Genomic DNA, 27,330 nt, shown 5'->3' with positions numbered 1-27,330 from the left:
GATAGTTTGTTGGTTCTTAATTGTTTGGGGACATTATTGTTGGCATTCCTTGGCACTTGGATTTTTTTCACATTCAGTGTTCCCATCAATGCAAAAGGGGGATATTGTTGGAAATATGCTAAAAAAATTATGTGTTGTCATTGATGTCAAAACTATGCTCCGGTTGGATATGGTTCTTTCCCGGTTGGTTACTACTATCCCGGTTGGACCTGTCCCAGTTGGACTTGATTTTGGCCTAATTTTGATCCGATATGATCAGATCAGTTGTTTCAGTTTTGGATGGTTATTCAGGATGATTATATTCTTTTCAAATTAAGTTGTTTCATGATTTGGTGCTCCAAAAGCTATCATTTATGTTCTAGATTACCAATTGGTATTTACCAGTATCGGTTGGCTTTACCAGTTGATGATATTCAATGATTTGGTTAACTGATTTTGGTCTGGCTTATAGAAATTGTTCCTAGCTTGTTGAAGACGTTCTTGATCATGTCCTAATTGTTTGGTGGGTTTGCAATAGTAGGTGTGATGATTGGGTGGTCCTATTTGGATCCAGTTAGTTTTTTAGTGTTATTGCACTAAGGGTTTCTACTGGTTGGTGAAACGTGCTGATATAGGTATTAGTGGAAATTGAGGCATATATAATTGATTGGGAATTTGAATTAGGTCTATGTTATGTAATTTAAATCATAATATTGGTCCAGTGGTATCATGTGATGAAATATTTGTAATTAGGGTTTAGCCAGCCTTGCTATCAAGGTTGATGATCTGTATTTATATGTGACTTATTCATGTAATTTAGATGTCGGTATGGTTATGTCTATATTATCAAAGAGGGTTTTATATGCGAACAAGATATATCATTCAACGAAGGTTTGAAAATGTTTTAGTGTTGTAGGGCAGACATCTGTGCTTAACCAAAACTATATCAACCATTAGGAGATGCTACTTTCACAGTTCATTTTCTCTGGATTGTAGTCTAATGTTTATGTACGTCAGTGAGACTTATTTTTGTGATGAGAAGTGAGCTCTAGGTGGTTGGCCTAATTACAAGTGCAATCCCCATTGTAATAATTTTACATGCTACTACAAAAGTATTATCTGACTGTGGGTAGGGTCTCCCACCGTGGTTTTTCCCTTTACCAGTTTTTATACGTGAAAATATTGGTCTTTTGTGTTCTATTCTTTCATGCTTTATCTTTCACTTTTCTATTTATATTGTGCTTCGGTAAATGGTTTATAATCTGCATTAATTGCTTATACTTGTGGAAGCTTGATTCACCCCCCTCTCAGTTTTCCTCTAGTATAAAAGATTCTAATAGGCAGTAGGGTCTCTAGGTATAAAGACATTCTCATGAACAACCTCCCACATATCTCTATCTATTACTAATTCCTTTGTCTTTAGCTTGCACATCTCAAAATTATTTCCAAAACATTTGTCCACCTCTATTCTCCCTAATGAACTTTTCATTTGAAAATTCCTACAACAACATCAAAAAGTATCTTCTACACCATATCCCACTCAAATTAGAATTAGTTTAAAAATCCCAACAACCTACAACTTAAACCAAAGGTGATTAGGCTCTGATATCCCTTGAAAGGAGGTTAAGGTAGTAGACTACACTAACCTTGAGGGGAGTATTATACAAATTTTTTTTAATCTTTACAAATGTTACCTAAAATAAAAAAAGTGAACATAAATAGTATGCATACCAAAACACAATGATTGATATGGGGAAAACCCTTTTGAGAGAAAAACCCCACACTCCAAAAGTTTCCCAATATAACATTCATAAACCAAGAACAAATTACAATATACTTGCAAATAAACCATCTTGCAATTGTATCACCAAGAAAGATCTAGAAGAAACTCAACAAATATCATACCCTCAGAATACATCATAATACTCAACCATAATACAATACCCTCATAAAATAGGGTTGCTTTCTAGGACAATAAAATAACACAAAATATACACCATTAGATCTATGACTTAAAGATAAATGGTCAATATTTGCAATGTTAAATTATACATAAAATATGGCTTCATTAGCTATTAAGTAACCTAGATGTAGTTCAAAACACAAGTGTCTATTTAGCATCCAGAACACACCTTATCCAACATTCAAAATTTACTAGTGACCATTTATTATTACAAGGTTGATACACTACTTTCCCAGCAATGCATTATTTACAAAAGAATCCAATACAAAATTGAATGTTTATGTGTCTCCATGCTAATATCATGAATCTCATAGTAATATTATATGATTTGGATCTTGTACCTTTCTAACTTTGATTTATATCAAATAGTGAGGACAACCAACTATTTATATTCTTGTGATTGAAAATATCGACAAACTCCCAAAAGTCCAAGAGCTACTCTATACATTTGCCACCACTTTATGTAACTTTGATCCCCAAATGAGTATGATGACAATTTTATTTAGGTCTAGTAGATCCTATCATCATACTATAGGTTGATATGCTTATTAATTTTGAATACTTATCTTGTATAATAGGTGGAATAATTTTGTAGTACTAACCAAAATTTATTCAAAACCTCATCTACAACAATAATGTATTCAATAAATTGATAAATTTCTATAGCTCCCATGTCTGAATTCTATTACAAATAACATGGTTCATGGAGGTTTTTTTAAGACTTAAAACTGGTAGTTGGATATGACTGATAATAATAGTCTAAAATAAAAATCCTTACAAATTACTAGTATTAAAATGGTATGATAGTTATGAAAAAGTGGTTGATCAATCTAGTTAGTAATTTAGCCTAACTCAACCTTTTTGGCAGTTATTTCCACTCATGGCTAAGTGTTGTCATTAATGTCAATCCTAAGTGTTCTGGAGATATTGTTATAGTGTTGTCAATCATTATGGTGATTGTTGTCACATAGTTCAGTTGTGTGCGTTGCTATAATAGAGATTATTGGAGCTATTATTATTGATGATATATGCTAAATGGTGTAGATTGATATATCTCAAGTATTGACATGGTGGAATTAGATGAATGTGTATACGGTTGTTGTTTTTGTTACATATTGTATTATTATTAATGTTGAAGTGCATATAAGCGCCAAATGCGATGATGATGATGATGATGATGATGATGATGATGATGATGATGATGATGATGATGATGATGATGATGATGATGATGATGATGACGATGATGATGACGATGAGGATGATGATGACGATGAGGATGATGAATGATGACGATGATGATGATGATGATGATGATGATGATGATGATGATGATGATGATGATGATGATGATGATGATGATGATGATGATGATGATGATGATGATGATGATGATGATGATCAAGTTGAGTTAAGTGTTTTTTAGGTCCCACCATGTCGAATGGAGATCTACATTAAGTAGTTTCATTTTTAAGGTGCATTTTTGGGCTAACTAATTATGTGCTACATTTTTTATCTACACACTACCTTTTATCCTAACTTTGGATGATGTGTTACAACATGTTTGATGCTTGAGACCACTTTAGATATTGTTATGATATTTTAGATCATCTGTATCTCTTGGATTGGAATTCTTACACCATAATTATGGTTTGTTGGTTGACTTGTTGGGATCACTCCCTGTGCTTGTTCTAGCTGACCTAATTGTGGAAATGCAAATACAAGGTAGCAAATGTATGTGTCAAGGTTCTATGATGTTGAAGCCTTATAATTTGCATAGACACCTAAAACTGGCACAACTAATTAAATGGATTTTATTCATTTAATCATCATTAAATCACCTATTAATTAAATTAAGATTTAATTAATATTCATATTCTTCTAATTAACCATTTTAATTAAATTAAGATTTAATTAATATACCCTTCTTCTATCAAAGCCATTTAATTAAATTCACATTTAATTAAATACCCCCCCTTCTAGCCATTTTAATTAAATTCACATTTAATTGAAAATATCAATTTATTCCCTTTCCCATTTTAATTAAATCTACATTTAATTAAAATCCCCTTTGCATATAAATAAATCAAAATTTATTTGTAAATCCCCCCCACTTGCAAAATCCTACAAATGCAAGTTGCATCCCTTTTGGCTAAATTAAATTATTTTAATTTTACTAAAATTCCTATTTTCCCTCACCCACTTACCTCCTAATCATCCTTCTAGAACCTATCTAATCCCTTCATTATCCTAATTAATCCATTTTTGTTTCTTCCTCAATTTCTCACACATGTGTGAGCACATATCCCCTTCTCCCAAGGTGGGACCACATTGACTTTTCATCCCACTACCCTTTGTGACACTTGTCACAAGGCTAAGCTTACAAATCTGGGACCACATTGATCCTCACCCTCTCCCCTTTGTGACATTTGTCAAAAGGCTAAGCCTTTCAACTTGGGACCACATTCCTCCTCCAATATTGACCCTTGATTGATAATCAATAGTGACCATCCATTTATAGGTCTTAAACTCTATAAATTAAGCCCTTATCTCTTATCAAAGAATCAACTTTTGTATGAATCCTTATTATAATTATTTTGCAGGTTATCAAGGAGTTCTCATTGTACCTCTCTCAATGATTAGGCCATTTTTATTGTATCATATCTAGATTTTATCATATGTTAGATTAATCATTTAGCCTAATTGCATATCATTTCATAAAATTATCATCTTCATCTTATCTTAATTAGATCTTATCATTTGACCATATCAGTAAAATCTTAGTTTCATTTCATTTAGATATTAGAATCATTCATATCTCTTGTTCTTTAGGTAGTCATCATAAAGATCAAGTGCTCTTCCAAGCTGAGAGACACCTTGATTTGAAGGATCCTTGGAGATAGACGAACATGAGACATGCTTAGAGTTCTTGATTTTGAAGCTAGCTAGTTTAGTTTCTATTTTAGATTTCTAACTCTAACAATATTTCATGTGTCTTCTTGCTTTTTGTTTTCTCCTCTTGTAGGTTGATTCCATAATTTGGAGCTCACAATTTGTAATTCAATATTTCATGTACCTTTCCCTAAGGTAGTGTGTCTTAGGTTATCCTCAGCCTAAAAGTACTTTTGGGAGCATTGAAGTTCCTTAGGTAGTGAGCCCTAAAATAAATACTATAATACCTATTCATATAGTGTGAGTTAACTCTCACCATGGTTTTTCCCTTTGGTTTTCCATGTAAATTTGGTGTAGTGTTTTGCATATGTGTTCATTACTTTATCTTTCATTGTTGCTAATTAGATTAAATTTTTAAGTTGGAATTGATTTGTGCTATAAATTTTAAAATTTATTCAAGATTGATTCACCCCCCTCTTATTCTTGGGGTGTGTTCAATAATTGGTATTATAGCTAAGCTCCTCTAATGTAAGCTTAACTACTTGAGGAAGGTTTGAGATGGCACAAGATGGATCTTACAAGATACCCAATTTTGATGGTACAAATTATACCTTTTGTAAGTCAAGGATGTAATCATATTTGAACTCTTTGGGGTTTGGAATGTGGAACTCATTCAAGGATGGTTATATCCTTCCCTCTACATATCCAACTACTACAGATGAAATTAAGATGTATGAGAAAAAAGGAAAAGAAAGGAATGCAATCATAAGTGAATTAGTTGATTGCAAACTTGTGAAGGTGATGAACCATAAAAAAACCAAAGATATATAGGAGAAGCTTCATAGAATTCATAAAGAGGATGAGAAAGTCAGCGATATCAAGATGCAAAACCTCATATGCAAATTTCAAAACTTGAGGATATTAGAAGATGTTGACATTGATAGCTATATACTTCGAGTAACTAAGGTTGTAAATGGAATCGGAGGTATTGGTGGAAAACTAGATGAGGATGAAGTAGAAAATAACATACTTAGATCTCTTCCTAAATATTATAGTTCTAAAGTTTCTTCTATTTAGGAAAGCAAGAATTTGGACAAATACACAATGGATCAACTATATGGTGCTTGCACTAAATTTGAGATGAGATAGTTTGAATTGGATAACCCTAACAAGGAAGTTGCATTCAAAGCCAATAAGAATACATAAGAAGGAAATGTTGATTAGTTTGATGATGACATTGAAGAAAACTTTGTAAGAAGATTGAAGAAGAGAACTGACAAGTACAAAGGTAAGTTACCTTTAAAATGTTTTAATTGTACAAAATAGGTCTGCTTCTAAATGTCCCTTTAAAGAAGATAACAATAGAGAGAAAAAGGGTCTTTATTCTATGGAGGATAGCTATACCTTAGATGATGACGAGCCTCACCATGATGTGAATGATGTACTCTTTATGGCCTTGAATGTTGATAGAAATTTAATAGAAAATATAAGGAGTCTAGAACTATGAAAACTAACAAGAATAATGAAAAATAATGATTGTATAGACTGATTCCCATGAAAATGATGAACCAAAAGCTTGGGAAATTAATGATGGATGCTCCAACTACATGAATAGTGACAGGAGAAATTTTATCAACCTTAAAAATTGGAATGGTGGATCAGTTAAGTTTGTTGGTGAAGAGGCTACTCAAATATATGGAAAAGGTACTATGACAATTGATAGAAGGCACAAGACAAAATATGTCCTTTATGTCAAAGGAATAGAACATAATTTTATTAGTGTTAGTTATATGTGGAACAAAGGGTATCATCTTACTTTTCATGACAAGGGTTGTGAAATCTAGAAAGCAGACATTGGAAGATTGTTAGTAGAAGGAAGAAGGACATAAAAAAATGTTTATCACCTAAAGCAGGCCAATACTTTCATTTATTTAAATGTCACAATCGAGGAAGATCTTGCACTTGATCACATGGGAACTAAAGTGGCGAAATCTTAGAAGTATGATTGAAAAAAATTTCATTGGGATGTTAATGATATGATTAATATCAATCTAGATGATTCTGAATTAGATTCTGAATGAGAACTCCAATCTACTCTTGATGAGCTAGATGTTGCAAGGGCAAAATGTGAAGAATACATGATAAAAGTAATTAAGGTAGAAAGGAAAATTTACAAACTATAAAAGTAAATTCAAAAAGGTAAAAGATGAAGTTATTAACCTGAAAGCAAAGATTGAAAAAGAAAATATTGTGAATATAGGCTCAAAAGGGATGAAATTATGAACTTGAAGATTGAAATTAACAAAAATAGAATTATTGTTTGTTGTTTGGATTCCAAAATTCATGAGAAAAATACTAAATGTACAAAGCTTGAGGAAGAGATTGTGACTCTAAAGAAATAGTTAGAAGGGGTCAAAGACTAGATGGATAAGAGCACTAATTTTCTTGATAAAAATAGGGTAGTCCTATTCTTGAAAAGGGGGAAAGCTATAAAAAAATATGGATGAAGGACAAAGTGAGGAGGAGAAATAAAATAATGAATTTGAGAAGAAAAATACAAAGGAAAAGAAGTTCATACAAGTCCAAAACTAGAAGAAGAGTCTCAGAAGACCTAATCAAACTATTCAGACTAGGTATTCTCAATATTTCAATGGTAATTGTTATTATTGCAATAAGTTTGGGCATAAAGCTATTGAATATATAAGATAGATGAGTATTAATTTTATTAGAGCACCAAGATATAATGATATGCATTCTCAACCATTCCATGGCTAGTGCTATGTTTGTAATAAGTTTGGTCACTAGGAAAATGACTATAGAAGTAGGATGATGAATAATCACTTGAGGAGGAATAATTATATGACCTCCCATTATTTTAATGGGTATTTCTACACATGCAACATGTTTGGTCATAGGGATGTTGAATGTAGATCTTATGTAAGGAGAAGTGGTACTACATGCCATAATTGTAATAAACTAGGACACATTGCAAGGTTCTATAGGGGAAATATTGTGAGACATTTTTGCCCCATAGAATAAGATTGATATAGAATAGGAAAATAAGAAGATGGACGATATGTGGAAAAGTCAGATGAGATAGTAAATAGATCCAAGCTTCTACCCCAAGCATAAGAGTCTTCTATAAAATAAAATAAAAGCAGAGTCAGGTGAGTTATTCGCTACATATATTTATTCCCCCTAAGATTTGAGGCTTCTCTTTGGAAAGATAACTATTCAAGTTGTAAAAGATAGAGATCTACATTGAGGTGTTGTTGAGGATTTAAATTAAGTTATAGTTTGTATCTTTCCTACTAAAGTTTATAAGAATCTTAGATACAGTTTGAGTGCTTAAAGTATTATGATAAAGACAATTTATGAGTTCTTAAAGTATGATGATAGAGGCATGGTGTTTTGGTCTGTACTCCTCAACATGCAAGAAGATATCATCTTGTAGATAAGAAGTCAAAGTTGTAGTAATGGGAAGATGTTGTAATCAAGGTTTTATTTTATGAATCCTTCAACATAGAAGGTTAGAGGTATCTTTGCATCTAACTAGGGTAAGTTTCTAAATGAAACAAAAATAAAATGTTGTTAGTGACATTGTAGATATTATATTATGTTGTGGACTAATGAGGTCTACTACTTAGGAGGAGTAGGTTGTGGTTAGGTTGCTACTCTCAAGGAGATCACGTAGTTGCTAATTATTGCTAACAATGAGAACATGTGCAAGAGAAAGAGATGGGTGATGAGAAAGGGATATAGTTCTAATCAAATGAAGACTTTTGCCCCTTTCCATTTATGGGTAAAAGTACAATGTTGTGTCACACTTTTATAAAAGAAGTGGCCAACACATAAAATTGTTTAACTTCAACCACATAATAGTGACATCTCTAAATTGAATTTCAAAATGATGTAAACCAATCAAATATAGAAATATTAATGAAATTTATGTCTGTTGTTTTTAAATTTTAAAAAAATTAAAATTGACATTTGTTTAATATATTCAAAGACAGATATTTTATTGCTGAAAAATGCTTAAAATCAAAGGTTCTAGTCGGCGCTACCAAACAAAATGAAAATGAACTTCTTTTTTGTTGATTTTAATTTTCCAAATAGAAGACATATATATGCAGTGTTAAAAAAATAAATTTAAATTTTGATTTATATTTTTTTCATAATAATATTTGAAAGTCCAATCTAGCTGAATTTAGTAGTTTTCATTTGGCATCACCTTTTGTCTACTAAATTTATGATTATCAAAAAAAAATAATACCTTTTTAGCGAAGATTCGCTCATCTAGTGAAAAATATATTTTTTAATTTGTTTTAATATCATTTCATTTTTTTTTTAAATTTCTAATCAGCTTCTTTTTGAAATTAAAAAACCTACTCATAATGTTTAATTAATAAAAAATATTAAAATTAATCAAAATACTAAAAAAAATATCTGTCTAGATTCATGACTTTGAGCTCTACAAAAGGGTATTTTTTGATTTTTGTAAAAAAATATTATGCTTGAAGAAAAATTGAGCAGAAGTGAAAAGTTTCAAAAATACAAATAAAATAGGTGATTTGGCTGCAACATAGGTGAGTCCAGCTAGACTATTTTGAATTGTTTTTGAAAAAACTAAATTCAAGCATGCACAAATTATGATAATGGCACCAATAGTCCGACTAGACTGAGTTCGACCGAACAGTCTAACCAAACTCTTGGCGCCATTTAGGTGACATGCCAGCGACACAAAGTGCCATGTGGTTGGGTGGTAGCCCGACCAGACTAAGTTCGACCAAACTTAGTCTTGTTGAGACATGGACTAGCTAGGACTTGAACCTAGGACCTTCCGTATGCTACTGGAGTGCTCTACCACTGAGCTACTGGCCCCTCTTGGACCAGTCCATCATCGATCTAGGTGTGGCTTATTTCCAACACCAACACCCCCCCTTAAGCCACACCTCTCATGTGCTTGGGGCTCCTAGCTTGGACTTGGCTTTGATACCATGTTGATTTTATGGTAGTTCTTGTTAGCCACAGACAAACATCATATTTGTTTCCTTCCCAACCATAGATGATAAGCTCTTATTGTCACCCTCGAGCACACTACATGACCTTCATGTTATTGAATTCATATCTATTGATGCAATCGTGACCTTGCATATATATGAATCAATACCTCCTAAGAGACCTCAAGTTGGCCATATACTTTTGGCGCCAAGGATAGGGTCAGAACTATATATTACAAGTTACATATGAGTCTCCCTTAGTTTGCCCAAATAGGGCCTACCCCAAATTAGACTCATACAACTGAGATATCTAAATGCCAAGGCCGACAGCCACTTGGCATTTTATGCACTAGGTCGGCCCTAGAAGGGATCTGACCTAGCTACACAACAACACTCCCTCTTAGCTAGGGAGGATTCCTTCTGAATAACCAGTCACATAGTGACTACCACCATGGCTACTTGCACGAATAATATGTTCACCATAGCTACTCACAGAGGGTGAACAAGCACATCATGGAATTTCTTCCATGATACCCACCATACCTACTTGCAGAGGGTGTGCTCACAATGCCTACTCACAGATGGTGGACGAGCGTTTTCACCCCAACCTTCTCCCAGAGAAGGGTGCATTACCATCATGCCTACTCACAAAGGGTGGCTCCACCATGCCTACTCACAGAGGGTGGAATGAGAGCTCTAACCTCAGACTTCTCCCAAAGAAGAATGCATCTCCACCATGACTACTCACAAAGGGTGGATCCACCATACCTACTCACAAAGGGGGGAACGAGGTCTTTAACCTCAGACTTCTCCCACAAAAGAATGCATCTCTGCCATGCCTACTCACAGAGGGTGGATCCACCATACCTACTCGTAGAGGGTGGAACGAGGGCTTTAACCTCAAAATTCTCCTAGAGAAGAATGCATCAACAAGGGATTGCACCTCGAACTTCTCCCTCACAGAGTTAACCTCACACTTCTCCCAGAGAAGAATACATCAATAAGGGATTTCACCTCGAACCTTTCCCTCACAAAGAAGAAATCATTAACAAGGGATTGCACCTCTATCTTCTCCCTCACAGAGAAGAACTCATTAACAAGGGCTTTCACCTCAAATTTCTCCATCACAGAGAAAAATGCATTAACCAAATCTTCATGATGATGTAGCTCCCTCTAAAGGTAGAATGTCAAGCTTTGAAGCTGAAATATCAATCTCCCTCTGAAGCTAAAATGTCAAGCTCCCTCTAAAGATGAAATGTCATTCTTCCTCTGAAGCTGAAATGTCAAGCTCTCTCTGCAGCAAATAGCAACCTTCTAATCTCTTAGTGCAAGGTTACTTCTGACAATATGTCAGACTCCCTCTGAATGTTGATTCTTCCTCTGCAAATAAATGCAAGCAATCTTCTTTTTCATGCAATCTTTGATTCATCTTGGAAGCATTTCAGAGAGAGATAATGATACTTAGTGAAAATGTCAATACATGATTCACTATTCAATGATGTAGCATTATTCAAACATAAAGATTACTTATCTTTTATAATTTTTCTCAGCAATGGAATTTCCATTCACTTGGATTAATCACACCGAAGCACCTAGTGATGATCTGATGGCTATGTGGCCTTTGGCCCTTGCCATCACTCATCATCTGTCCACGATATCTGCTCCGAGCATAACTTAAGCATCATCTGAATAACTTCCTTTAATACCATCCACAACAAAGTGATGGACCAACCACATAAATGAGAAAGAAATCCACTTGTAGTAGGGTGTGCCAGAATGCTAAGATGTAGTGCCCATCCTAGGACAAACTTTAGATGATCTTCAAGAGCGACATAAGTAAGAACTCAAATAACTAGACCTTCAGTTGCAATATCATTTGATACTTGTGGAAGCTTCAACAAAACAAATGCTTCATGTGACTCTTGAAGATTCTATGATGATGTGAGAGTTGTTGCAAGGCATAATTGCACGAAGGCCTTCTCCACCATTCTTGATCGTTAGGTGCCTCCATTCTCTTTTGTCCCCATATGCACACATTTCACATTGGTGTACGGCTTAATATGATCATCACAATACTCTCCACTATGTTGTTTCTCGATCTCAACGTCCATTATACTGAGCAGTCGATAGCATGCATATCGACTTGCGTCACTTCATTGAATCCTCAGAATGCTTGCTGCTACCTTGTCGATGTCTCTAGCCATGAGCGCTATGAAGCGAGTGAACTCCATCACTTTCATTTGCTAGTAAAATGTTACGATCGCCAAGGAGAATCCTCCACAACATGTTCTCCTCCCAAAATGAATAATTCAAATATAGAACCTTAAAGCAGATAGAGATGTCCATAGCGACTCCATTTATTGTCAGCATTTTGATAACAGGCTTAGTGACTTTCAACACCAAGGCATCGGACCGAATCTATCATTGAGCACTAATGATAAATCTATGACGATCATCAACACCTCAACAATTGTTACTCACCACAGAGCATATGTGATTCTCACGACTGAGTTGAGAGGCTCGGTAATCGACTTTTGCCTGCGCTTAGATTTCTCAATCTGCAAATTACTTTGATTGAACTTCCTCAAAAGTATAGGATCTACCTTCAAGCGATTAAGCTCTATAGAAGGAACCCACTCTGATACCATGTTGAGACATGGACTATCTAGGACTCGATCCTAGGACCTTCTATATTCTGCTAGAGTGCTCTACCACTGAGCTATTGGCCCTCTTGGACCAGTCCATCGTCGGTCCAGGTGTGGCTTATTTCCAACACCAACAAGTCCGACCAGACTACCCCAAGTTCACACCAAGTGTGACACAACTTCATGCTTTTTCCCTTATATTAAAGGGTACAAATAGTCCACATGAGTTAATGCAAGCCCTATTGAAGAATCTTTCCCTTTGTCCTTGATGCCAAAGGGGGAGAAGAAATGTAGAGAATACAAATGATCAATGGTGTGTGTTGTCATCAGTGACAAAGTGAGATTATTAGTCGTTGTTGTCATTGATGACTAAGTGTTATCATTGATATCAACCCTTAGTATTGTGGAGATATTGTTATGGTGTTGTCTATAATTATGGTGATTGTTGTCACATAGTGTAGTTGTGTATTGCTATACTAAAGATTATTGAAGTTGTTATTATTGATCATATGTTGATGATGGAAGTACATTGGATGATGCAGATTGATATCTAAAGTAATAGTATGATGGGTTTAAATGAATGTGTGGATGGTTCATGTTATTGTTATAGATTTTGTTGTCATTAATGTTGAAGTATAGATAAGTGCAAAATGGTTGTTGGCTAGAAGTCTACCACTCTTGGTATTGATATCCATACTAGGTATGTTTTAATGGATGATATAATATGTCAAAGATATGGTAGAATACAAATGGTTTATAGATGTTCTATCAAATACGTGTTTCATTAGTACTAAGTGTTCTCATTGATCTTTGAAGTGAAGATTATTAGATGGATGTACGATGTCATTAATGAAGAATAGTGTTGTGTATATGTGATGCAGGAGCATCCCTAGTCAATTAGCAATCTTGCATCAACCAAAAATATTTCCTTTCAGTTTTGTTTTGTTCAAGTTCAGTGTTTTAGTTTTTGTGTTCTTTTGGTAGCTGGTTGCTTTTCATTCCAGATAATATGCTTTGGTTTCTAGGCCTGTTCTTATGCTTAATTAGAAATTCTCGGTCCATTTGGATTCTTTTCCAGTGAGACGTTGCTTTTGGTTTGACTGTTCTGGTTCCTAGAGCAATTTTTGAGCATAATGGCTAATTGTTAATTTCTTCTCGTGCGAAGCGATCTCTTTCCATGTGGATCTATTTTGGGACTTTCTCAATGATCCTAAGTCCTTGGCCAACCTTCCTATTGATCCACTCTCCTTGGTTGTTCTTTTCTAGAGGAATTTCCTTTCATTCTTGGGGATGACCTATTTACACGTTTCATTTTCCTGTCTTGGTAAATGTAATCTTTTCAGGCCAACCCAAATATGTTCTAGAGGCTATAAATAGTGTTATATGAGATCCTTAGTAGATAGTTAGAGTTTTATGAGTTCATAGTTATAGGATTGATAATTCGAAGGTCTCTCAATGATCCAGATGGATTGTATTCTGGCTTATTATCATGCATGTAACCAATTGATTATCGGATGATCTATGATGAATATATGATGGTGCTGAAATATAATTCTGTTATTTTCCAATGTGTTGTTATTGCTTCCATTGTGTTACTCTTGCTCCATGATCTCGTTTGTTCTCTTTGAGGACCCACCAAATTATGGTTGCATCAAGTGGTATGAGAGAAGGTCATGAACCGATTGGTGGAAGAGCTAGTTGTGAACCTTAAGGCATTCCTTTGGGTGAATAGATCACCAAGTCGAGGTAGGCTATGAGTGTGTTCAATAGATTGTTGAGTGTGAGGCAATTGAAACCGACATTCAGATCACCAACTTGAGGGAGTTCATTGGAGAAAAGGAGCAGATACCACCTAAAAGGATGAATCCTCGGAGGGTAGAATAGATGATGGAGGATTTCAATAATGAGATGAGGAATGAGATCTAGAATGCATTGGCTGGTTTGCCAAGGAATCTGGAGTTTGAGGATGAATATGAAGAAGTTGGAGAAGAGCTTGAGGCAGAAGAGGCTGAAGGACCGAAAGACAGAATAGAATAAATATTTCAGAGAGTAGTGGCACAAGCAAGCAAAATACATAAAGTGGAGATTTCAAACTTTTTTGGGATGCCAAATCCAGAGGATTTGATTGATTAGATCAGAGAATTGGAGGACTACTTTAAATTTGAGGATGTCAAGGACACGCAAAGGGTTAGGTTGGTACAAAAAAATTGAAAGGGCATGTTGCCTTATGGTAGAAAGAGATGCAAAGAGACAAAGTGGAGAATGTTAAAATGAAGATCACCCAGTGGAGATAGATGGTTGTGAGATTGAAGGCTAAATTCATTCTGGGAGACTATGAGTTGGAGTTGATCAAGAAGTTGCAGAACTTGAAGTAGACAAACATGATTGTGAAAGAGTATACTGAGGAGTCTACAAAGTAATGATCAGATGTGGACATAGAGAGATGGATATAGAAAAGGTGGGGAGGTACATAAATGGACTTACATTTAACATTTAGGATGAAATGAGTATGTTAAAGATTTCCACAGTTGAGGAAGCTTACTAGTATGCTTTGAAGTCCGAGGAGAAGGTGAGAAGAAGACAATAGAATAACCCTAGAGGGAAGGAGAGATTCAGGGGGAAGATGAGTATAGAGAAGAAGAATGTTGAAGAATAATCAGAACCTAAGTGGAATAAAGGACTGGATTAGAAAACAAATAAGAAAGGGAGTGGTAGTAGCAGCAGAGAATTTTTGGGCAGATGTTTCAAGTGTGGAGAAACCGGATATAGATTTTATGAATGTAAGTAGGAAATGGCAAGAAGTTGTATGGAAAATGAGGATCAGGAAGCTAGAGTTATCAAAACTAAATGTTTGCAGGAGCAAGGATAATCCCTTATGGTTAGAAGAGTCATGATGGAGCAGAGCAGTGAAGATACCTAACCTACTCAGAGAAGGAGTCTTTTCCAGACTGTGTGCAAATTAAGTGGTAAGTGTTGCAAGGTTATTGTAGATAGTGGAAGTACTGATAATTTGGTATCTGAGGAGATGGTAGTGAAGCTTGGATTGAAGAGGCTTAAGCACCCTTGTCCTTAAAAGGTAAGTTGGAAACAAGATGATGAAAAGTTAGAAGTAAAAGAGCAGTGTTTAGTGAGTTTTAACATTGGACCTTTTAGGGATGAGGTCTTGTGTGATATTTTATCTATGAGTTCTTGTCATGTCTTGTTGAGAAGACCTTGGTAGTTTGATAGAGGAGCTATCTATGACTATAGAAGAAACCTGATCACTATTGAGAAGGATGGGATGAAGTTCACATTGGCTTCTTTGAAGGAACTAGAGAAGGAATCAAGGATTCTGATTCTTCAAAAGAGTTGCAGTAAGGAGAAACTCGTTGTTGAGGTTATACTGGAGTGTGGCATGGAATTGTAGAAGGGTTTGATAGATAAGTCTGATAGTAAGAATAAATCAGATGGAAATAAGGTTATGGTGGCAAACTAGATGAAGTCTTGTGGCAGAGATAAATTAGAGTTGCAGAAGAAAGGGAGCATCAGTCAAACACAATGTGTAGGTCTTAAGCAAGGAAAAAGAAATAAAGAGAGTCAAGAGTTAGAGAATCCAATTGAGGTTCTGGAGGAGCTAAGAAAGAGGTTTGCAGATAAAGAAGATGTTTTGGATCAGAAATGAGCATCGAGTCTATATCCCAAGTCCTTTTCGATGTTAATGAGTTGCCTCTCATGGAGCATCTCTTTCTACTTGGGGTGTTTGATGCAGAAGCATCCCTAGTCAATGAGAAATCTTGCATCAACCTAAAATATTTCCTTTCAGTTTTGTTCTATCCAAGTTCAGTGTTTTACTTTCTGTGTTCTTCCGGTAGTTAGTTTATTTTCGTTGCGGATCAAATTTTTGGTTTCTATGCATGTTCTTATACTTAATTCTAGGTTGTCAGTCCATTTCAATTCTTTCTCGGTGAGACTTTGCTTTTGGTTTGACTGTTCTAGTTCCTGGAGTAGGTTTTGATCTTAACGGCTAATTATTGATTTTTTTCTCAAGCGGAGTGATCTCTTGGCGTGTAGATCTATTTGGGGTCTTACTCGATGATCCTAAATCCTTGGTCAACCTTCTTGTTGATCCATGCCCCTTGGTTGTTCTTTTCAGAGGAATTTCCTTTCGTTCTTGGGGCCGACCTATTTACATGTTTTATCTTCCTGTCTTGGTAAATGTAATATTTTGTGGCTGACCCAGGTATGTTTCGAAGGGTATAAATAGTGTTATATGAGATCCTTAGTATGAAGTTAGAGGTTTATGAGTTCCTAGTTACGAGATTGATAATTCAAAGCTCTCTTAGAGATCCTGATGGATTGTACTATGTCTTGTTAGGCTGCATGTAACTAGTTGATTACCAAATGATCTATGATGTATATATGATGGTACAGAAATCTGATTTTGTTATTTTTCAATGTGTTGTTGTTGCTTCCCTTATGTTACTCTAGTTGCATGATCCAGTTTGTTCACTTTGAGGACCCACCAGATTATGGTTGCATCAATATGTTTCATGGTTGATGTGTCCCCTCTCGGCGTTGATATCTAGTATGTTGTAGTGTCATGACTGATAGTATTGGTACTATTGATGATATACAATTGTGTAGAGATTTTGATGATGATATCCTTGGTTGGATGTCCACTGTCAATTTGGTTTGCATGTATCACCATGTATGATGATGATATGATAATGAATATATTTATATCTAGCTTCCTCTTTTATACACGTGATAGTGGTGGTGATGATGCTCATTATTGGATTTAATCGAGATGGTATCATGATGATATCATAACAAGATGAGAATCAAAAGTATTGAAGTGAGGATTAGAAGTACATTAAGATGAGGATTATAAACATGATAATAAAATGGATGTGTTATCAATGGTGTTTGTACTTGCTACAAAATGTTGTGTTTCTCCCAAGTTAGAAAATATTGCTACAAAGATAATCTGGTTGTTTGTAGAGTGATGGAATTGAAGATGCAAGAAAGTATGTTGAAGATCTAGTCTAGAAGAATGATTTGCATTCCTCCACATTTGAAGATATGGTCATGTAGTTTTGTATTTAATATGTATGTTTTTTTTACATTGCACTCCTATCTTTTTAGGTCCTTGGTGTTCTAGCTATTATTTCTAGTTAAGTAAGTATGTTGGTAGTTTGATGACTAGTTAGGATTGGTCTAGATAATGTTTCACATTGATGTCTCTGTTTCTACGATTTTGGGGATATGTTCATAATGTTTATGCAGTGTCTCAATTCAAAGTTCAAGTGATGATGTGCTCTTAAAGTGTGTTGATGATATTCTATTTCATGACTGTGTTTCCTAGCAGTTTGGTCATGAAGTGTTCTATATTAGTTTTGTCTTGTCAACTTGTCTTGGCTTGACAAAGAAAAAGAAGTATCTAGAAATGATGTTGGATGTAGAAGGGACATCCCTATGTAGTCCATACTTTAGTGATTAATTGTTTTTGTGCTCCAATGTGTTTGGAGTTTATTTTCACGGTTGCTTATAATTGGCCAATAAGGTTTGTTCTCTTTCTTGAGACATGTTCTTCATGGTCTACACTTGCAATTGGAAGTTGAGTTAAGTTGTATTTTGATGTAGGAGCATCCCCGATCAATGAGCAATCTTGCGTCAACCAAAAATATTTCCTTTCAGTTTTGTTCTATTCAAGTTCAATGTTTTAGTTTCTGTGTTCTTCCGGTAGCTGGTTTCTTTTCACTGCAGATCAGATTTTTGGTTTCTAGACATGTTCTTATGCTTAATTCTAGACTATCAATTCATTTGAATTCTTTTTTGGTGAGACGTTGCTTCCGGTTTGACTGTTTTGGTTCTTGGAGCAGTTTTTGAGCTTAACGGCTAATTGTTGAATTCTTCTTGCACAGAGTGATCTCTTGGCATGTGGATCTATTTGGTGTCTTTCTTGATGATCCCGAGTCCTTGGCCGACCTTCCTGTCGATCTGCGCTCCTTGGTTGTTCTTTTCCAGGGAGGAATTTCCTTTCATTCTTGGGGCCGACCTATTTACACATTTCATTTTACTATCTTGGTAAATGTAATCTTTTGTGGTTGACCTAGATATGTTCCAGAGGGTATAAATAGTGTTATATGAGATCCTTAGTAGGCAGTTAGAGGTTTATGAGTTCCTAGTTATGGGATTGATAATTTGGAGGTCTCTCTGAGATCCGAATGCATTGTATTTCGACTTGTTAGCCTGCATGTAACTAGTTGATTACTGGATGATCTATGATGAATAGATGATGGTGCAAAAAGATGATTCTAGTATTTTTCATTGTGTTACTCTTACTACATGATCTGGTTTGTTCTCTTTGAGGACCCACCTAATTATGGCTGCATCAAGTGGTATGAGAGTAGGTTATGAACCAGTTGGTGGAAGAACTAGTTGCGAACCCTGAGGCATTCCTTTCGGTGAACAAATCACTGAGGGGAGGCAGGTTGTGAGTGTGTTCAATAGATCTCTGAGTGTGAGGCAATTGGATATGATAGTCAAATCACTAAGTTGAGGCAGTTCACTAGAGCAAAGGAGGAGATATCGCCTAAAAGGATGAACCCCCTGAGGGTAGAGCAGATGATGGAAGATTTCAAGAATGAGACGAGGAACGAGATCCAAAATGCATTGTTTGGTTTGCAGAGGAATCTGAAGTCTAAGGATGATTATGAAGAAGTTGGAGAAGAACTTGAGGCGGAGGAGGCTGAAGGATCGGAAGACAAATGAGAAGAAATATTTCTGAGAGCAGTGGTACAAGCAAGTAAAATACATAAAGTGAAGATTTCAAAATTTTTTGGGACTCTGAATCCGGATGATTTGATTGATTGGATTAGAGAGTTGGAGGACTACTTTGAATTTGAGGATGTCAAGGACACACAGAGGGTTAGGTTGGCACAAACTAAATCGAAAGGGCATGCTGCCTTATGGTGGAAAGAGTTGTAGAGAGATAGAGTGGAGAATGGTGAAATGAATATCACCCGGTGGAGACAGATGGTAGCGAGATTGAAGGCTAAGTTCATTCCAAGAGACTATGAGTTGGAGCTATTCAAGAAGTTGCAGAACTTGAAGCAGAGAAACATGACTGTAAAAGAGTATACCCAGAGGAGTTATACAAAGTAATGATCAGATCTAGACATAGAGAGATGGATAGAGAAAAGGTGGGGAGGTACATAAATGGACGTGCATTTAACATTTAGGATGAATTGAGTATGTTGAAGATTTCCACAGTTGAGGAAGCTTATGAGTATGCTTTGAAGGCTAAGGAGAAGGTGAGAAGAAGACAACAGAATAACCCTAGAGGGGAGGAGAGATTTAGGGGGCAGATGAGTACATAGAAGAAGAATTTTGAAGAAGAATCAAAACCTAAGTGGAATAAAGAATTGGATCAGAAAACACAGAGGAAAGGGAGTGGTAGTAGCAGTAGAGAATTTCCAGGCAAATTTTTCAAGTGTGCAGAAACCGGACATAGAGCTTATGAATGTAAGAAAAGAATGGAAAGAAGTTGTGTGGAACATGAAGATTAGGAAGTTGGATTTACCAGAATTAAATGTGCGCTAGAGCAAGGAGAATTATTTTTTTCAGAAGAGTCATGATGGAGCAGAGTAGTGAAGATACCAGACCTACTCAGAGAAGGAGTCTTTTCGGACTATGTGCAAATTAGGTGGTAAGTGTTGCAAGGTTATTGTGGATAGTGGAAGTACTAATAATTTTTGATGTTCATGAGTTGCCTCTCATGGAAAATCTCTTTCTACCTAGGGTGTCTGATGCAGGAGCATCCTCGGTCAATGAGCAAGCTTGCATCAACCAAAAATATTTCCTTTCAGTTTTGTTCTATACAAGTTCAGTGTTTTAGTTTCTGTGTTCTTCTAGTAGTTGGTTTCTTTTCGTTGCGGATCAGATTTTTAGTTTCTTGGCATGTTCTTATGCTTAAATCCAAGATTATCAGTCCATTTGGCTTCTTTACTGGTGAGACATTGGGTTTGGTTTGACTATTATGGTTCCCAGAGCAGTTTTTGAGCTTACCGACTAATTGTTGTTTTTTTCTCGTGCAGAGCACTCTATTGGCATGTGGATGTATTTGGGGTCTTGCTCAATGATCCCGAGTTCTTGGGCGACCTTCCTATTGACCCACTCTCCTTGGTTGTTCTTTTTTGGAGGAATTTCCTTTCATTCTTATGGCTAACCTATTTACACGTTTCATTTTCTTGTCTTGGTAAATGTACAATCTTTTGTGGCTGACCCGGATATGTTCCAAAGGTATATATATTGTTAAATGAGATCCTTACTAGGTAGTTAGAAGTTAGTGAGTTCCTAGTTACGGGATTGATAATTAGGAGGTCTCTTAGAGATCCGGATGGATTTTATTTTGGCTTGCATGTAACCAGTTGTATTCTAGCTTGTTAGCCTGCATGTAGCTGGTTAATTACTGGATAATCTATTATGAATATATGATGACGCAGAAATGTGTTTTTGTTGCTTCCGTTGTGTTACTCTTGTTGCATGATTTGGTCTGTTCTCTTTGAGGACTCATTGGATTATGGATGCACCATATTTAGGTCCCACCATGTCATGTGGGGAACCACGTGCTAAATAGTTTCATGTTGAAGAAGCATTTTTAGGCTAGCTGGTATGTGCTACAAGTTTTATCTACATGCTACCATGTTCTTGACTTTGGAGGATGTGTGCCAACATTTGTGATAGTTGGGACCACTTTGGATATTGTGTTATGATGTTTTAGATCCTCTCTATTTCTTTGACTGGATTGTTTTCACAACAATTATGGTTTGATGGCCGACTTGTTGGGATCACTCCTTGCCCTTTTTTTGGCCAACTTGATTGATGTTTTCTATATATATATATATATCAAATTAGTGTAGATAGTGTGGATTGTGCAAAATACAAATCTAAGGTAGCATATGTATGTGGTGATGGTATTGGAGTTGAATTGTCAAATAGTTGCTTAAGGCAGTGAATCAAGAGAAACTACATTCAAATGAGACTATTGGATGATGTGATGCTAAAGACAATACTTTTTAGTTCAATATTTCATGTATCTAGTGTGTCTTGGCCTACAAGTAGGAAGTGATCTTCAGCTTGCAAGTCCTTCTAGGAGTAGCGAGTTTCCTTAGGTAGTGAGCCCTAAAACAAATATTGTAATACATGTTCACATAGTGTGAGTTGTTTCTCACGTCTTGGGGTTTCCATGTAAATTTCGGTGTTCTCTTGTGCATGTGTGTTTATTGTTTTATCTTTCATTGTTGTTGGTCATATTAAGGTTTTAAACTAGAATTGATTTGTGCTATAGAGTTTTAAGATTTGTTTTGGTTAAGAGTTTCTCGATAGTCGTGGAAGAGTTTTTTGTCTTTGTTGTTGTCGAGAGGACCCCTTTTTTAGATCTTATTGATTTTCAATTGAGGGTTATCATTGTCATCATTGTTGCTTCCTTACATGAGTCTCCTATAGAGGTGGAGAGGTCTCCTATGGAGTGGAGACCTTCCTTGTGAAGTGAGTAGAGGATTTGGTTTTTATTTAGCTAGCTTCTTATCCTATTGGTGGACAGTGTCTATGTGGGAGAGGTTATGTGCTGCTACAAGGGGATTGTCGTTGTCGTTTTAAAGGACCTTGGATGTAAGATTGTTGATGATGCCTATTTTTAGATTTTATTTCCTCCCTCTCCTATTGAGTTGGAAACTCTAGAAGGAAAATGGAGCTTATTGTAGGTTTTGGGAGCTTGTTCAAAACCCATTATTATTATTCTCCTAGAGATATGTTGTTAGATAGCTTTGGCCTTCCTTTTTGTGCACATGGTTTATTAATACTATGATTCTTTTGTATTGTTGTGTTTGGGCTATCGGTTGTTTGATGGTTATATGTTGGCAATGTTTTGCTTGTGTACAAGATTTCAGATCCATTCGAAACTTGTTGTAAATTTCAACCCCCCTCAAAACCTACTTTATCCTTAATAAAAAATAATGATAATCAAACATAATTCAAAAAATATTTAACATGTACTACTAATATAACAAAGAATTAAATAATTTGATTAATAGTTGACAAAATATTATTCAAATGGGATGGTTGCTATAACACAGGCACTTCCCCATATGAACCAATAAAAACCATATTATTTAGAGAGCTATAATAGAGTCACCTCTCCCTATGAACTAATATAAACATTATTAGTGTAAGAACAAGTCTTTTATGTAGACTAAAATACATGTATTTTAAGTCTCAAGTCAAGTCATTGCCTTATGTAATGCATCGTACAAGGCATTGACTCTCATAACATGAGCTTAACTTACATTTCCGAGAAATCACCTTTATTCGAGGTCTTTTTTATTAACCCAATTTATTGCAACCATTGAATGTTATGATAGGTACCTTGAATTCAGGCTTTAGTATCCTGGACGTGTAGTTACCCAAAATAATAAATAAATAAATTGTTTAATATTTTCATTTTTTTTTATTTTTGGAGAAATGTGCAGCCAAAAGCATGTGATGATGGTGACCTGCCATGTGGGTTCCGTAAGTTAAGTTAGTGAGAATTCTTGAGATTAGGGTTTTATATCTATTAGAAAAGTATAAACTCACATGTGCAACAGAGGCAAAACCAAAACCGTAGCAATCGCAGGAGGAAGAGGATAGGAAAGCAATTAACTCTGTACGCATTTATTAAAGCCCATACACTGAATGTGCAATATAACGGCCTTATAGTCATTTCTTTCTTGGACATTTTGTGAGAAGATTCATGGAGGATGCCAAAAACACCTGTTTTTTTTTCTTCCCAGCCTTAAGATTAAGATCAGGGCTGCTATGTCTATTCATAGTTCTAGTCTTCTTATTAGCCTTGATCAATATATCAGAATTCAGAGAAATAGTTAATAGCTCATCTAGTTTTAGTAGACCATTGCTGTATAATTCTAGTGCTAGTGGTTTGAGTTCAGTTTCTCCATCATTTCTTATGAGAACGGATAACAATACTTATGTGGGTTCTCAAGGCAGCCAGATCTTCATCAATTGTAGCTGCCCAAAAGTAGTACAGAACTGCACAAAGGATATCAAGCAGAAAGTCAGGGTAGCCATTGAAGCTGATAAGAAAAAAGACTCAAAGCCTGAGTATGGGTTCAGTATTCTGATTGGAGTCCTAACAAGTGCAGATCTGTATGAAAGAAGACATTTTCTCCGTATGGTTTATAAAACCCAATCCACAGCTCATGCAAAAGTGGACGTGAAATTTGTGTTCTGCAATCTTACAAAGGATGATCAAAGAATCCTTGTGCCTCTGGAGATCATGGCCTACAATGATATCATCATATTGAACTGTGAAGAGAACATGAATGAGGGTAAGACTTATACTTATTTGTCCAGTTTACCAAAGATGGGATTGCAATATGATTATGTTATGAAGGTTGATGACGATGTTTATTTTAGGATTGATAAGTTGGCGGAATCACTGAAGCCTTTGCCAAGGAATGACACTTACTATGGTTATGTTATACCTTGTGACAAAACGGATCCTTGGGATAAGTATATGTCTGGTATGGGATATGCACTGTCATGGGATTTGGTGAAGTGGATTGAGGAGTCTCCTATTGCAAAGAATAATTCAGTGGGGACAGAGGATCAGTTGGTAGGGCAATGGTTAGATGAAGGGAACAAGGCTAAGAATAGGTATAGCAAGAAGCCTGCTATGTATGACTTTCCTCTAGCTAATCCCCCATGTTCTCATGACTTAATTCCTGACACCATTGCTGTACACAAGCTCAAAGACAGGGAGAGGTGGTTTACGGTTCTCACCTACTTCAATTTTACATCTGAGCTCAAAGAATCCAAGTTGTATCATCTATACTAGGTTGAGGAGGATGTCTATGTGGCGCTTTTCTCTTTCTTTTACCAATTTGTAATAGAAGGAATATCAAATTTGGCACAGAGTTGATCGTGAGTTTTTACATATTTGAATAAGATGATAGTTAAGGGATTTACAATTAGATTATTTATAAGGTTTGTGTAGAAATGAAAATTGTGTGCTTAACAATTATTATTATTTATAATTTATTATCGTGTTTTACTTTATTAGATATAACTTTAATATTTTCATTATTTCAAGAATCAATTATTTCTGATTTTATATCAAAACATTACCACTTTCATAGTTGGACTTGTCCCCTTCTTACTCTTTGACTTGAGCGCATTGTAATTTTGTTATTTGAAAACATTTGCAAACTCACATTGCTAGATATAAAATGGACTTTTCCACCCAAACTCATACACTTCTTCATTTCAAGATCCAAATTCACCTTTAAGAGCCCAATGGTCATAAATGGTAGGTCTATTTATAAAAGGAGATGTTAACTAGAAAACGAATATAGAAAGAAGAAGAAAACATTGAGGGAACAAACTTAGTTACAATTTTCTTGAAAAAATGATCACATACAATAGGTAGATCCATTGGTAGACCATCTTTGTTGTAGCCATATACACCCTTTTGTACCTAGTGCTTTTCACACAAATTCTAAGATTTTTCTTGTATAACTATTAAACTAGGCTAGAGATCTAAGGAAAAACTCCAAATGAGCCATAAACACTATTTTGCCAAATAATAAACAGTATAAGTGAAGGTATATATAGAAGAAATCTATTAAAGGTTGCATGTTCTCTATAATAAGTTGCAAAGAATGCCATCATGACCATATGAGACACCATTAAGATCACACAAGACATTATCATGATTTTGTGGGATATCACCATAGATGGAATGATGAAACCATTCCTAGTAATATGATGGTTGATGGTGCCTTTGGGGATATTGCCACCTTTTGGAACCCTAGGTTGATCAAAGGAATGATGATTCTATCTGAGCTTGGACATATTGCTACTTGTATACACTTAAAACTGGCTATGAATAATTAAGTAAATATTTATTATTTATTTAATGTTAATTTCCTCTATTAAATAATTAAATTGACAAGTTTGATTATTTAATTCACGTTGATGCATATTCTTCTATTAAATAATTAATTTGAAAAGATTAATTTATTTAATTCACTTTCATGCTTAGTCTTCTATTAATTAATTAAATTGAAATATTTTTATTAATTAAATCATAACCCCTTTCTTCTAAACCAATTCAACTAAATATTTAATATTTAATTATCTCCTATCCAATTCTTCTATAGTCTCATCAATTAAATAATTTCTTAATTATTTAATCTCCAAATCCAACTCATCTCATCTCTACATCACTTTTTCTTTTTCCAACTCATTAATTATTTGGCTAAAGATATTAACATTTTTAAATATTAATAGATCACTTATCTTCAACCTCCAATTCATAAATCAAAGATTGTGAATGTATACACATTTCTCAACTAATCCTATATTTTCTCCAACCTGCATACATCTTTGGAGGGAGTTGAGTCCACTTGTCCTCATATCCCTAAATCGTCTCCAACCATCTGATATTCCCTCAAGTCTTCAACTTCAGTCAAGGTGAGCCTTCTGACACTTGGCTTTTCCTTCTACTTTTCCTCCATCTTGTAGGTGTAGGAGGAACATCTTCCACTTTTATCTCTCACATCTCATCCAGTCTTTTCATAGCCATTCATCTTGCATGATTCAATCTCAACCGTTGATCTTTGCCACCTAGGATTTTGCACACCAAAAATCTATAAAAAGAGAGTTTATCTAGAATTTTAAGACTAATAGTGATCTTGCAGTAGTCATTTTGCATCCACGAGTTCTAGCATTTTGAGTATCTGAGCATTTTAGGAGTCTTTTAGCATTATCATGTTATTATCTTGCATCATATCTTAAATCCTTTTAGCATAATCATATCCAACTATCAGTTATCTATCCATTTCACACTTGCCATCTTGGAAGCTACACAATGCATGTCTGAGAGCAATTATCTGCAACCAAGAACAATGGGGATAGGATACAATGAGACAGGAGGGTAAAGGTATACTTTTTATATTTTCATGCTTTGTTCCTTTACTTTGTTTCATTAGTTGATATTTGGAGTTTTCTTGTAGCTTTCATTATCAATATTTGTTGAAAACTAACAAGTTGCAGGTATATTCTAAAGATAAATTCTAGGTTGACCAGTACTAGAATGGAACACTTGAAATTCTAGGTTGACCACTACTAGAATGGAACACTTGAAAGATGGGACTATATAGATTATGTCTAATATCTATGCTTTGAATAATAAGGTTGCGAGAAAGACCTTGTGGTCCTCTCTTTGCGACTTTAGATCTAAATTTCCGATGGAGAAATGGATTGGTATGGGAGACTTTAACACTCGCATTTCTAGCAGCAAGAAAAAAGGAGGAGCCCCAAATGCGGAAGATAGCAAACAAGATATTCTTCATCTCATCAACTCTCAAGGACTCTTTGATCTGGATCTGGTTCGTTCGACTTTCACTTGGTCGAACAAACATAGTGGGAGTGATCTTATCCAAGTCAAACTAGACATAACTCCGATCTCTTCAGATTGGCTTTCTCATTATATCTACACCTTATCCTCCTTCTCTCGGATAATTCAGATCACTTTCTGATTGTCCTTGTAGCTTTCATTAGGAATCGTAAAATAGCTTTCCCTTTCAAATTTGAGAAAACGTTGACCTTGAGTTGCGATCTTCCTAATACGATTAAAGACTGGTGGAGCATATATGTTTTTGGAACTAATGTTATAGGGTTGCTAAAAAGATAACATCGGTCAAAGCAAATGTTTCGAAGTGGAATAAATCCTCCTTTGGTCACATTTTAAAATCTAAAAGTAATCTTAAAGGAGATTTGAATGAAGTCCAGACTAAAATTGAGCTGT

General features: G+C 35.3%; 1 protein-coding gene across 1 annotated transcript; it reads left to right on the top strand.

Annotated features, from left to right (window-relative positions):
* The first annotated feature begins 23,253 nt into the window (after positions 1-23,253).
* Positions 23,254-24,426, top strand: LOC131069457 (uncharacterized). Its single transcript, XM_058004883.2, has one exon. It carries the CDS (start codon positions 23,254-23,256, stop codon positions 24,355-24,357), a length of 1,104 nt encoding a protein of 367 aa, XP_057860866.2. The 3' UTR covers positions 24,358-24,426.
* Positions 24,427-27,330: the final 2,904 nt, after the last annotated feature.

Source organism: Cryptomeria japonica, chromosome 6 (genome assembly GCF_030272615.1).
Source record: "Cryptomeria japonica chromosome 6, Sugi_1.0, whole genome shotgun sequence".
Classification (NCBI taxonomy): domain Eukaryota; kingdom Viridiplantae; phylum Streptophyta; class Pinopsida; order Cupressales; family Cupressaceae; genus Cryptomeria; species Cryptomeria japonica.
This window is presented reverse-complemented; position numbering and strand designations above follow the sequence as displayed.

Coding starts and splice junctions, on each gene's coding strand:
- LOC131069457 (XM_058004883.2), top strand. CDS start 23,254: ATGGAGGATGCCAAAAACACCTGTTTTTTTTTCTTCCCAGCCTTAAGA.